This window comes from Calliphora vicina, chromosome 2 (genome assembly GCF_958450345.1).
Source record: "Calliphora vicina chromosome 2, idCalVici1.1, whole genome shotgun sequence".
NCBI classification, from domain to species: domain Eukaryota; kingdom Metazoa; phylum Arthropoda; class Insecta; order Diptera; family Calliphoridae; genus Calliphora; species Calliphora vicina.
This window is the reverse complement of record NC_088781.1, coordinates 60,052,039-60,065,957: the sequence shown is the minus strand read 5'-3', so window position 1 is coordinate 60,065,957 and position 13,919 is coordinate 60,052,039. Positions and strand designations below refer to the sequence as shown.

Below are 13,919 nucleotides of genomic sequence, written 5' to 3'. Positions count from 1 at the left end.
TACATATGAAGTTACATGCAACTCCATGGTATACCTTCTCTCGGGTCTTCCTAAGTGGCTCCAAAGAGTCATTTTGCTGGACAATAATAGCGTTCCGTAAAAATCTCTTAGTTTACATAACACTCACAATATTCCAGTCTTATATTGGAATTTGTGGGATACAGTACTGTAGCATCTCCAAGATCTCTTCAGGCCTAGTTGGCTCATCCAGTATTTTAGCTATGAATCTAGGCCTTCAGCATATCTTGATCATCAAAATCACATCGGGCCTATTTCCTATTCACGATGCGGCAGCAGTCTAGAGTAGCAACTCTTCGCATTCATTTTGACAAGAGATTAGGTGTGCGTGGACTTGATAACATTAAGGTGGTGAACCCGGTTCTTTGAGAACTTTCCAAACACAACCAGGATGTATTTGTCCTCCTCCCTGAAGGATTTGGTCATTTATGTCGATGTAGGTTTGGGAAGTTTGACTTTTTACCGTTGCATCATCCTCTAAAGGTGCATTTTGCAGTTCATCTATAGAAGCCAATGGCTACAAATTACGTTCCTCAGTTTTTTTGGAACCGACTTACTCAATGAAGTCAAAACGCCTTGTGGTGCTGTTTGACTATCGGCGCTTGATTAGCCATGGGGAGGTGCATCGTCAGGATAGGATGATTGAAATGTGAGCACATAAGGAAAATACTGGATGGGACGAATTAGCCGTTCACTTTCTGGAAGAGCAGGCTGTTTAACCGACCTAACAATTCTTTAAACCGATATGAATAGTACTAATATCATAGTATATTTTTATACCCTATACCACCATAGTGGGGAGGGTATTATGCGTTTGTGCAGATGTGTGTAACGCCCACCTTAAAGTATACCGATCGACTTAGAATCACTTTCTGAGTCGATTATATAATTTTTTCGGCCCAAGGACGAAGCCTATTGAAACTGGCTGAAATCGGTCCATTATTTCACCTATCCCCCATACAAATGTCCTCCCGAAATTGGAGTTTATCGGTCATAAATGATTAATTTATACATGTATCTACACAAAATTCGCTCCAAATAAGTTTTATATATACAAAATTCATGTCACCAAATTTTGTTACGATCGGTCCATAATTAGTCATAGCTCCCATATAGACCCGCTTCCGAAAATCACTTTAACGTGCATAAATCGTTTAAAAATGTTGGTATTCTCACAAAATTCAACATAGTAAACTTTCATATAGACATAAATCACACGACCTAATTTCATGGTGATCGGTCCATAATTGGTCATAGCCCCCATATAAGGCCCATTTCCGAAAATCACTCAAAAATATAAATTATTGAAATTTTAAAAGAAAAATGTTTTTGCTCTTTTACTTAGTGTAGGGTATTATATGGTCGGGCTTGAACGACCATACTTTCTTACTTGTTTTTGCTTACAGATTGGATATTATCGAATTCCCTTTTTAAAGGCTTGGATTGTATAGTTAACCAGATCTTGTTTAGTATCCTCACTGCATATTTGACATTTTTACACTTCTTCCACACTCTTCCACCAAGAAATTAAAATTTAGTTTGGCCATAAAATAAAACACTAAGTAAATGGTCCAAGCTCAAATTTCACAGTTGCCCTTCAACCAGTTGACTATAACAAATTAATAAACAAGCGATAAAAATATATTAGTTCTGCCTAAAATTTCAACTATTAATAATAAGGAGAAATTGTCCAATTTGAAGTAGTCGTTAAGTATACGTTCTGAGTTTATTATACACAGATACTTAGTCATTTTTGCAATTACAAAATGTTAAATTGGTTTATATTCGCCTGTTTACTGGCTGTTGTGGTTGCTGACATCAATATGTTCCAAATAAATCCAAAAGTGAATTTTAACACTCCAAATGGAAAGAATGGAAATGGAAACGGTTTTTTCCCCAAGTTTGGGCGTAACAGAGCTTATAAAAGAATACATCCTAATTTGAAATGTTAATATACAATTTATTTTTATTATTATTTTTTAGAAATTATGAAAAACAATTCAAATAATTGGGAGAAATCAAAACAAATGTGTTGTGGCAAAAGTATTTAATTCGGAAACTTTTTGTTACATTAAGCCAACTTTACCAAATCTGACATCAGTTGTTAATTTCAGATGATAACTCAGATCTTGTAAAGTTAGATTTGAGGAAAATTTTTAAAATTAAATTTATTTCACATTTAAAAATGATTTCCTAAGATATACAAAACAAATATTTTAAATTTGTTCTTGATATCTTAGAGTCGCTCAAAATTTGTTTTTCAAATTTGTTTCGCATAATCTAATTTTTTTATTTTTGTTTAAAATTTTAGGACCTCATGCTAAATTTTATTGGGATCATGGATATAAGTATTAATTTCAAAACGTAAACTTTACGTTTACATATCTGGAAAATTTGGATGAATCTTTACAAGAAATTTCAATAAAACTAACTAAATTAAAATAGCAAAAATATGAGTTTATTATTTTATTATTTTTAGGAACACAGCAAACATTGTTCGTAAAGGGTTTAGGGCATAGAATTTACATTTTCTCCATATAATGAGTTTGGTTTTCTTTTATATTTGATCATTTAATTTACATTTCCTGGATATACCTGAGCCTTATATATAGAGAAGTGAATAATTCAACATCCATCTGTATGTGTGTTGGTTGAAATAAGAGTATCGAAGCCTCCAGAAAACCTGCGACATATAAATCAGCAAAATCCGCCTATTAATTGCTAAAATATAAATAAAATCCAACGAATTCCTAGATTTTGTACCATTTTGGATTAACCTGGATTAACTGTTGGATGCCCTAGGAAATAATTCGGCAGCTCATGGACGATTGGAGTTATCTTAATTTAAATAATCAGAACTGAGAAGTTTTTGTGTTGATTTGTGTTTACACGGATTCGTAGCTAGAGTGGGGCTAGTGAGCGGCCAACCAAAGTTCCTCAACTCGGAACTTCAAAATTTCCCAAAAAAAGTTCAGTTCTTTTCCGAATGTCAAGAAATTTTATGTTTAAATGGTACTTGAAAATCTATTTTATTTCAAGAGATATTTGTGTTAATTTTCCTGCGACTTCTTTTCGGTTTTTTAGAAGTGATGGACCTACCTGGGGTCATAATTTTTTTTAATCTTTCTATTTTTGATAAAATTGTAAATAAAATAAAAGCATGTTTCATACTGTTATCTGGTCCCTATACAAAGTTACATGCATACAACTTTGGAACATCTGAAATAGAGCATATTTTTACGTTTTTTTTTTTCAAAAAAGTCTTCATTTTATTTCTCGTATTTCTCTTTATTCGGGCTCGTTTAATTTTTGTATATGTTTCTGAAAGAAAACTTAACATAAATGTGGGTACATAAACCGACCTATATATAAGCGAAAATCGGCATTTAAAAGACCTTTCCAACGAAGACATTGACCAATTTCGAGGGAAATGTTTTAAAATTTGACTATGTGCTCTATATGTGACTATATGTGCTCAAGTTCCGAAGATTTAGCACAGCCGAATAAAGCACTCTGCTTTGCTTTTATGTAGTATCCTCTACTGATAAATATATGACATAGCTTACAACCCTACCTAAACAAGATCATTGAGCGTTGTTTACTTGTCAAAAATTCGTATGACGATATACTTGTATGAAGCATACCAAACTAACGTAGCGGCAAAGCTGAGCTATTGGAAAACCCAATTTTAACAGTGAGTTAGGCAGTGATGTTGGCTGCAGAAGATGGAGAAAATATTTTGATTTTTATTTATTTATACATTTGCTAACAAATGACCATAAATAGCCCGTAAGATTGAAATCTTCAAAACTCTAACTAAAATACATTTTATTTGTCATTGTTGTCAACACACTCTTGCTTAGGTATGTTACTTTAGCGTTAACACTGTGCGACAGAAAACGCAACGCTTCACGCTTTTATTTAGGTAAGTTTATTATAAACTGTCTCACAGTTTTAACAATATTTTCACTTACAAAACATTCAAGCTCAACAATACAATAGATTACTATACTCGATAAATTCTTTAAATAAATAAAAGTAAAAAAGTAGATTTCTAAAAATAACTTCAATTTATTTGCCTGAAACTACGCTGTAGAAGTTGTTTAGGCCTTCTAAAGACTAATTTAAATTCATTAATATGTTTCTTACATTTCTGTTCGAAATGTCCAAATCCCCCCAACCCGACCAAGTCACTCAATCTTGTTTATAACCATTTGAAGAAAGAAAGAACCAGCTTAATGTGAGAACAGCAATATCAAACAACATAAGAAACGATAACATTACATTTCTGTCATTTGTCATGAATTGTTATTGAAAGAAATTCCACTGACTACAACAACAACAACAGCATAATGAAAGACACGCCACAAAGCCGGCAGTGAAGTCATACACAACTTCTAAATATACATACAGACAAAAACAAATAATGGTCAGTCAAGTCGTAGAACCAGAAAGCGAAAACGTACACGAAGAAAATTAAAAGAAAAACCATCAACTAAACGTTGTAATAAGACAAAGTACAAGTTAAAAGGAGATAGTAAATACTAATAATAAAAACAAATGAATTAAGAAAACAAAAATAAAAACAAGCACCAAATACCAACAACAAAAAACACCAAACGCATTAATAAACAACTACTGGAGGCTTCAACCAAGAAAGACCGCCCGACCAACCGACCGACAGCAACCAGAACCACATCACACCCTCAACCTTAAAAACAAATTAAAATAAGAAGAAAACGAAGAGACTTTAAAAGGAGAGAAAAACAAGAATAAATGAATAAATTGAAAACGTCAGCATTTTAGAATTAAAATAAAAGTATTAACAAATACCAACTCATACAAATACACAACACAACACATCAGCTCATACGTTTACATACATTTAATAAAAATCTCAATAGAAGTAAACCAATTGACCACAGGTTTCGAAAATGCTAAAACGATCATACTTTTTTCCCAGCGGTTCTCGACAAATCATTCGAGAACGAAACTATTAAGAAATGTTTCAGATGTGAAAAAAAGTTGCAGGTGTGAAAAATATTTTAGTGATCGTGTAAAATTTATCATAATTTTCCTATTTGAGATTATGTTATTTGATATCGAGCAAGAGTACATTTTATTATAATTCTGCTTTCGAAATTATTTTTCAATACGAATGCGGAAAATCGTCTCCTGTTCTGAATGATCGTACCCTGATCTGAATCCAAAGATTTTCTACTGAAAACTCTATCCATAGAATAATATATTCCAATTGAACACTTTTTCTAATTCTCAAAATTCTACAAAATGAAAACAGTTAAATCAGCAATGTATCCTAAAAATCACGATCACTACTTTGTTATTCATCTGATTAGGAAGGATGCGAAACTTAATCAATGTAAAACCACAATAAGACACATATATTTCAGTTGGAGCACTTTTTCTTATTTCTTTTGAACATTTTACAAATGAGAAAATTCAAACAGCGATTTAGCCTAATTATCATGATCATTACTTTATCCTTTCTAATTGAAAACTTAATCCGTTTATATCACAATAAGATTCTGGATAAATTTAAACATGTTGGAGGCTATTTAATCCAAATTATTTCAATGCATGGCTAGTTGATGAATCTTCGACAATGTATTAACTTTGTGGGAAGAGCCTTGTCAATAATAATTCTAGAACAGTGAAATTTAATTAATTTCGGCCTCTATGGATACAGAAAAACTACATTGTCACACAAGTGATATAATCAGTTCAAATGTGTAAAAGTGAAAACCAAAAAAGTAATTCATTCCCAACGTTCGTTATCGTTAATTTTTTTTAAAGACTCTCGATGATTATTGTACAATTTTTGTTTTGCAAATTGATCGCTAAAAATGCTAATACGATCGGACTTCTGTCCTCAACAAAATTTTTGAAAACGAGACTATTAGGAAATGATCTCGAAAGTTGTTTACAGCGCTAACCAGTCGCTGAGTTTTTAGCGTCATACAAGTTATAGTGATTCTGTTTTAATATCCTCAATGATTTTAAACTATTCGAGATGCACTGATCTCTCCTAATGATCGTACTGAATATTTAGTCCCAGAACCCAAAGATTCTCCGCTGAAAGCACTATTATCCCACATAGAACAATATATTCCAATTGGAACACTTACCCATTTATTCTAAAAATCACGATCACTTGTTTATCCTTCATAATTCATGCGAAAGTTAACCAGTTTATACCTCAATAAGATTCTGGAACAATTTAAATTGCAGATGAAAATCCAAGTGATCTTAAAGTAAAAATTAATTATGATCACTGTGATGATCCTTGTCAATGATAAGTCTGGCACAAGTGAAAAATTAACTAATTGATCTGGCTGGTTCATTCAATAATTAAAAAATATGGTAAATTCTTGTATTTTTAAACTTTGGTCAACTGGTTATAGATTGTTATAACAACATTTTAAAACGACAACATTTAATAATCGAGAGAGTGAGTTAAGTGAGTGACTGAGTGGAGGAGATCTTCGAACTAATTGAAAGAGTAGATAGATATGTAGTAGACGATGTTGGAGAATGACTCCACTACTAATAATAAAATTAACTAATTTTGTTGTGGTTGTTGTCTTTGTTGCTGTTTGCTATTTAATGTATTTTTCTATTTTTTTCTTCTTAGCTGTGTTTGTTGTTATTTTGTTGTCGTTGTGTGTTTGTTGTTACAAAAGAGCACGCATATTAACTTGTTATAGAGGTTATGAGCACCGCTATTACCAATATGAATAATACAACAAAAACAAACACTCTTATACACAGACACCAGCTAGCTCGCACTTGGCTTGAATGGTCTTGTCTAACATTGACAGTGGGCTTTGCAGAAGGAAAAATCATTAGCTTCGGTTCTGCACACAAAATAATCAGAATAGTTCGGTGCTCTTCAAAAGAGCTGTTCGATTTCTTTTGCTTTACCAATATCTGTTAGACCGTTGTTTCTTCCTGAACCAGGTTTTCTTTCAATGTCCAAGTCTTCCTTATAAAGTATAAAGGCTTTGGAAACAGTGTGACGATGAACCTTCAAATCGTTTGGCAATTTTTTGAAAGTCAATATTGGATTTTTTTTGAAAAGTTTTTATTATTTTTTCACTTACTTTTTTCGGTAACCATTTTGACCAAAATACTATCGCGAATCAATATTTCACATGAAATGTGATCCCTTTTCCCATTTTTCGTTCATTGTGAAATTTTTAGATGGAATTTTGTAAACAATAAACAGCTGTTACGAACAAAATCAACTACTGTGAATGAAAAATTTATGGGAATATCAATCCCCTTCGAGGGAAATGGATATTTCATATGAACATAAATTTCACATGTTATAGCCGATAGGAGTTAATCACCTCTGGGGAATTTTTTCACGGGAACAAAGTTGATGAACGAAAAAAGGAAAAGGAAACATATTTCATGTGAAATATTGATTCGCTATAGGTGCGATTATCTGACATATTTTTGAAAGCTAACGAGATTAAAAAAATAATAGTTTGTTGGACCAAGGATAACTTTTGGCTGGAATAGTGTGAAAATTTGTTTTGACTCAATCTTTAATAATTGGTCATCAATGCTTATGTCGAATGTGTTGCATCGGTGACAACGTGCGAGAGATGGATTGTTCAGTTCAGGCCAGCCAAAAAAGATTGAAGACGAAGAATTGTAGGCATTACTCCATGAAGATTGTTGTCAAACTCAACAAGAGCTTGCAAAATCATTGGGAGCTACTCAAGCAGCAATTTCAAAACGTTTGCGTTTGGATCCATTACGATAACCCGAAGCGTAAGAGATCGTATGTGAAGCCGAATCGACACCAAAGCCAAATATCCATGGCGCTAAGGTAATGCTTTGTATTTGGTAGGATCAAAAAGGTCAGACCATCACATGGATCCTGTACCAAATGCAACTAATTCGTCTGAAGCAAGAATTTGCCGTAAAACGCTCAGAATATGCGGGCTGACATGAAACCGTAATATTCTATCTTAACAACGCTAGGACACATGTTGCAATACCTGTTAAAAAAAAGAAATTTTGCTCCATCCGATTTATAGTCCAGTGCTTACCCCGTCCGACTACTATTTGTATAGATCGATGCAGAACGCTCTCTCTGGAATACGCTTCTCCTTACAAATTCGTTCTTTGAATAAATTTATATTATACAAATGTTTCAAAATGAAAGCTAAAAATTTGAAAATTCCCGAATTTTTAAGTCATACACGAAATAGTTTTATGCATTAAACACATTCAAGACAGCAGGCTACCAACTTCAATCTGTCAAAAATAAAATGCACACGTTTATATGGAGACGATTATTTTAACGACAGCACAGCTACACGGCCACACGACTACTCATGCCGATGTAGCCGAATTAGGCTAATTTCTATTTTTGTCAACTACAAAACAGAAATAGTGTTGCTAATATAATAAAAAAATGTAAATCAAATTAGTGCTTAAAAAAATATATTTTTTTACTTAATTAAGAGAAGTTTCTGATAACCATATTGAAATAAATTAATAACAAGTACATAATTGATTATAACCATATATATATTTTTACACAAAATAATTGTTTCAATCTTAATTACTTTGGAATTTTGTACGGTTATTTTTTATTAAAGTGGCACCACTGAATTATAAATCAGCTGTTTAATGGTAGCTGTCGTCTTTAAAATAATTCAGTAGCTGACACACGACTACAACTGTAACCAGCAGAATTTGTGTTCGTGTAGTCGTGTAGCCTGTTGTCTTTAATGTGTTTAATGCATTAAGAATAATTTATTTTTATCTAGCGACAAATGCTGCCGGATTTTCGGTATACTTAACAGCATCATTTTAGATTACTTAGAACTAATTTGTGCAACATTTTATCAGAATTACAGAATAATCCACATATTCATGACTGCTCAAACATTAGACATTTGTAGACATAAGGCTAGGTGAATTCATGGATAGATTTTCAATACCAAACAAACCTTATTAACAGAGAGTATTTATGGATAATTTCAGCCACCTAGATCCTTTTATTTGGACCCTATCGTGTTTTCAACAGACAGACGGACGGACATAGCTAGATCGTCGTAGGATTAGAGTATCCAAAACCGAAAATCGGTCAACCGGTTATTTCGTCTTTGTAAACTCGACCGGTTTCGGTTTTCTTTAACTTTTCGGTTTTTTGAGAAACCAGTTTTTGTAAGACGGTTAACCGGTTTTAATGAAATATATTTTCTAATAAATTTCGTAAAAGATATAAAGATAGAGCCTTCAGAATCAAAAATGTTAAATTTCCGACGATTTACTACACAATTCCTAATATATAAGCGTCCACAAATAAAAACAAGTAAGAAAGTATGATCGGTCAAGCCCGACCATATAATACCCTACACTAAGTAAAAGAGCAAAAACATTTTTCTTTTAGAATTTCAATAATTTATATTTTTGAGTGATTTTCGGAAGTGGGCCTTATATGGGGGCTATGACCAATTATGGACCAATCACCATGAAATTATGTCGTCTGATTTATGTCTATATTAAAGTTAACTATGTTGAATTTTGTGTGTATATCAACATTTTTAAGCGATTTATGCACGTTAAATTGATTTTCAGATTTTCCCAGTGTAAATATATGGGAGCTAATTATGGACCGATCGTAACAAAATTTGGTGACATGAATTTTGTGTATATAAAACTTATTTGGAGCGGAATATTTGGAGATACATATATAAATTAAACATTTATGACCGATAAAGTCCAATTTCGGGAGGACATTTGTATGGGGGCTAGGTTAAATAATGGACCGATTTCAGCCAGTTTCAATAGGCTTGGTTCTTGAGCTGAAATAAAAATATGTACCAAATTTCATCGAAATATCTTCAAAATTGCGACCTGTACTCTGCGCACAAGGTTACATGGACAGCCAGCCAGCCGAACAGACGGACGGACATCGTTTAATCGACTCAGTAAGTGATTCTAAGTCGATCGGTATACTTTAAGGTGTTAGATTAATATTTTTGGGCGTTACAAACATCTGCACAAACGCATTATACCCTCCCCACTATGGTGGTGTAGGGTATAATAAATTTAAGTAGACCTTTTTCGTATTGAATAAAAATTTAATATAACCCTGTTAACCGGTTTTTTTTTGAAGACAAAAATCTAAACCGGTTTTTTCGAAAACACACTTTTTCGGTTAAACCGGAAACCGATTTTTTAAATTTGCCGGTTTTTTGGACACTCTACTTAGTATCTAATGAGAACCCAAAATAAATATACTAATGTTGGTGTGGGACAAATATTTTGATGTGTTATAAACGGAATGACATACCCCCTATACGTTTTTATGGTTAGGAAATACATTTTTAAAATTGGGGATTCTGGAGTTCGCGTATATTTCCTGCACATTAATTTGTAAGAAATTACGAATAAAATTATCCACTTTTGCACCACTGTACTTCGATTAGTTGGAGGTATTGTGTGTGGTGTTAGAGCATGTTGGCTGCTTGGGATTTGTATTTTTTTTTTGTATAATTTTTATTTCTGATTTGTTTTTTTTTTTTGCTCCCCAGCTTAAGCATTTAACATATAGAGAATGTTAAGACAATCAGTTTGATTTGAGCCGTGTTAATAAACGTATCTTTAAGATGCGAGACAATAACAAAATAACAGCGACCAAGACGACGACGATAAACAAGTGTAAATTTTAAATTAATTCATACTAAAAAATAAAAACAACTTGGTCTTTATTTACAACGCGGTTACTGTTTTATTTTGGTTTTTGTTTTGAAAACAACGAGCGATTTTAACGAGTTATTTTTTATTATAATTGTAACCAAAAAAAATAAATAAATTTAAAAAGATAAATACGGATACAAAAAAGTATCTAACGAATACGTAATTAAGAAAATCTAAGAATATATAGAATATAATTAACGAATTTAAACAACAACAAACAAGTGTCAAAATATATTTTGTAATAAAAACAAAAAAAATAATAAAACAGAGGAAGTTTTTTAAGTCATAAAACAAGAAAAATTATTTTATAAAATTCTAAAAAAGTATCTATTAGATACATACGCTCTTACTCATTTAAAAGCGTATTTAAAGATTTTTTATTGTATATTACTAACAACAACTTGGTGTTAGTGTTAAACAGCAACAACAATTTGTAAACAACAAAATAAGTTTTAAGTAACAAGAAAAAAAAAATTGCTATAAATTATTTTCTGCTCTTATGACCTTGATTCCAAAGTCTGGCTGAGAAACAGCACAAAAACTTAAAATAAGAAAAAATAACAATAAAAAAAGATACAAAATATTTAAATACATTTTGTTTTATTTAAAAAAAAAGAAACACAACTAATATTAGAAAGAAAAAAATAATAAACAAGTTAGATAAAATAACGATTGTTTGAGTCAACAATTAAGGAAACCCAGTCCAGTCATCAGTTATCGTGTTAAAGAAAAAATAATAATAATTTTGAAAAAGAAATCAAAAAGAAACAAACAACCCAAGTGAGACTTAATTTATGTGAAATGAAATCATTTTGAATTTCAAAAATTTGTTTGAATTTTTAACGTAAATTTTTAATAGAAGGCGTTTTTTTTGCTAACAACGACCTTCTCTTGCTCTCTTACTCACGACGATCTTTATTAGTCAATTCTTCTACAAAGTGCCATATTATTTTTATTTTATTGTTAAAGTAGAGATTTTATTAAATGTAATTATAATTAATAAATAAATAACTTATAATTACAAAGATAAATCGTTTTAAATTAAAAAAAAACATCCGAACGCGTCTGCTTACATTTTTATGTTTGTCATGCAATTTGAGTGAATTATTTTTGTGTTTTTGTTAAATATTTTTTTGTTTTAATGAAAAAATCATTATAAATTTTATAAAAAATGTTTGCTCCCCGTAATTCGTCACCAGTTGCCATGTATGGCAAAGAGGAAGTAGCTGCTTATGAGGTAAAACATGGTTTCTAATTTATATTCTTTAAATTTAGTTTTAGATTTTATTTAAGAATTGTTTAAAAGTATTTTTTACAATTCTAAAAGAATGTCAAAAATCAATAAATATTTGTGATTTCTTTAGAAAAAAAACAAGTTTCCACACATTCAACCAATTGACTCATTTGAGTCACTATAAATTGGAAATGTGTCATTGTGCCCTAAATCCAGGCAGGGATAAGGTTTTGAATATTCCTATTGTTTTGCTTTAACAGATTATTCCTTCAATATTATTATATATTAGTGGAGTTTTTATATCGTCAGCTGAAAGGGAAAAGGGCTTAACCAAAAAATTCAAAATTGAGTTTTTAATGGATATTGGTACCGCAATTTTTAGCTTTCTATTTTAAAAATAACGACTATATTGAAGAAAAAAATCATATTTGTAACCACAACACTTTAACCTTTAACTTATGAGGTGGTGGTAAATTTTACACCGTCTCTCTTCATTTTTTTTAAAGTTTTATCAAAAAAGCTTGCGAAATAAAGTGCCTGGATTTTTGTTTCAAATAACATTTTGCTTTCTTTTTTTAATTTTTTTAAATTAAAATTGTTGTATCTTATTGTTAAAAAGCAAATAATAACGAAAAAATATTTTTTAAAGTAAAATTTTTTGCAAAAATTATAAGGTGTAAAATTTACACCACATCTGTGACTATGTGAAAAATTTTCACGTCATAAGTTAAAGATTAAATTTTATTATAATTTTTGTCTCTCCTGTAAAATTTAAAAAAAGTGTTGATATTCCCTTTTATTTTTTAGGTAAAGATATGTATGTACTTCATTTGAAGTTACAAAACATTTGCTCAATTCACAATCAATCGTATGAGTTGTATATCGTATCAGTTTACAATATCTGGCTCAGCAAGTAAAAATTACATGACAATTGGTATTATGAAGATCCTTAGGACTAGAGGATACAATTTTTAGAAGAAAAAAACCAGAAATTTCATGATTTACTGATTTTTTGAAGAAAAATTTTAAATTAGTGTAAGATATCGTAATAGAATTTAGAACTTATGTAGATCGAAACGTATTTTAATGGATTGATAAATTTTTCCATTGTCTGCACTTAAATACCGAAATTTCTAAAACGGAGAAAATATGTTCCAAAAATTTTGTTTTTTTAATAAAAGTTTCAGCTCTGCCGGTTTTTGAAAAATCTGAAATTTTTATTTAAAATTTGCCAAGTTTGGATAGGGCTGAGTGCGTGGTCTGTTCTCTTAATTGATGCTTAATACAATTTTTTTTCTACTATATAAAAATACAATAGGTATTTTTAAAACAAGTTACGAACCCACATAGGTCCCTGGTAACATCAAAAAAATCGAAAAAAGGAGGCGAAAATTTAAAAAAATAAATCAAACATCTAATGAACTAAAATAGATAATATGACTTAAGAAATCGGGAATTACAATAAAGGCGTATCTTTTGAACGGGGTTTTAAAGGCTACGTATCAGTAATTTTTTCTCACTCAGTTATTGAACATTTTTTTGCTTCAAAAATATCGAATTTTGTGCGAAACAAAGCGTCATATGCGGGAAGTTTTGCTTTACTTCTTTCATTTGAAATTGACACTGAAGAACATCGATTGCTCACCAAAGCTTATGATGAATGTGTTCCATTGGTTTCAACTTGCATGAGATGATATGTGCGGTTCAGAAGTGGTGATTTTTACGCGGAAGACACACAGGCCAGCCACTTAAGTTTGAATACTTAAGGTATTCAAACTTAAATATTGCGAGCAGCAGGATTCATCCAAAATTAGGGAAATTGGGTACCATACGAATTGAAACTGAGAAAGCTTGAAAGACGATTTTGTATGTCGGAAATTTTGTAAAAGAAAATCGTTTTTGCACCGAATCATTATTTGCG

The 13,919-nt window shown here is 31.2% G+C and overlaps 1 protein-coding gene and 1 long non-coding RNA gene across 8 annotated transcripts in view; both read left to right on the top strand.

Moving 5' to 3' along the window:
* Positions 1-13,919, top strand: part of Wdr62 (WD repeat domain 62) — a 418,865-nt gene that overhangs the window by 332,899 nt on the left and 72,047 nt on the right. For 2 of the 7 annotated variants that reach the window (XM_065499585.1, XM_065499584.1), the window contains exon 1: positions 10,645-12,001. The exons of the other annotated variants lie outside the window; for them this stretch is intronic. In XM_065499585.1, the coding sequence (XP_065355657.1) occupies positions 11,936-12,001 (66 nt within the window). In that variant the 5' untranslated portion in view covers positions 10,645-11,935. Of the gene's footprint in view, positions 1-10,644; positions 12,002-13,919 lie in introns of those variants that run through there. 7 annotated transcript variants of the gene reach the window in all.
* LOC135952609 (uncharacterized) lies at positions 1,701-2,469 on the top strand. Its single transcript, XR_010576049.1, has 2 exons — positions 1,701-1,965; positions 2,330-2,469. It is a non-coding gene; the product is annotated as an uncharacterized LOC135952609 (long non-coding RNA).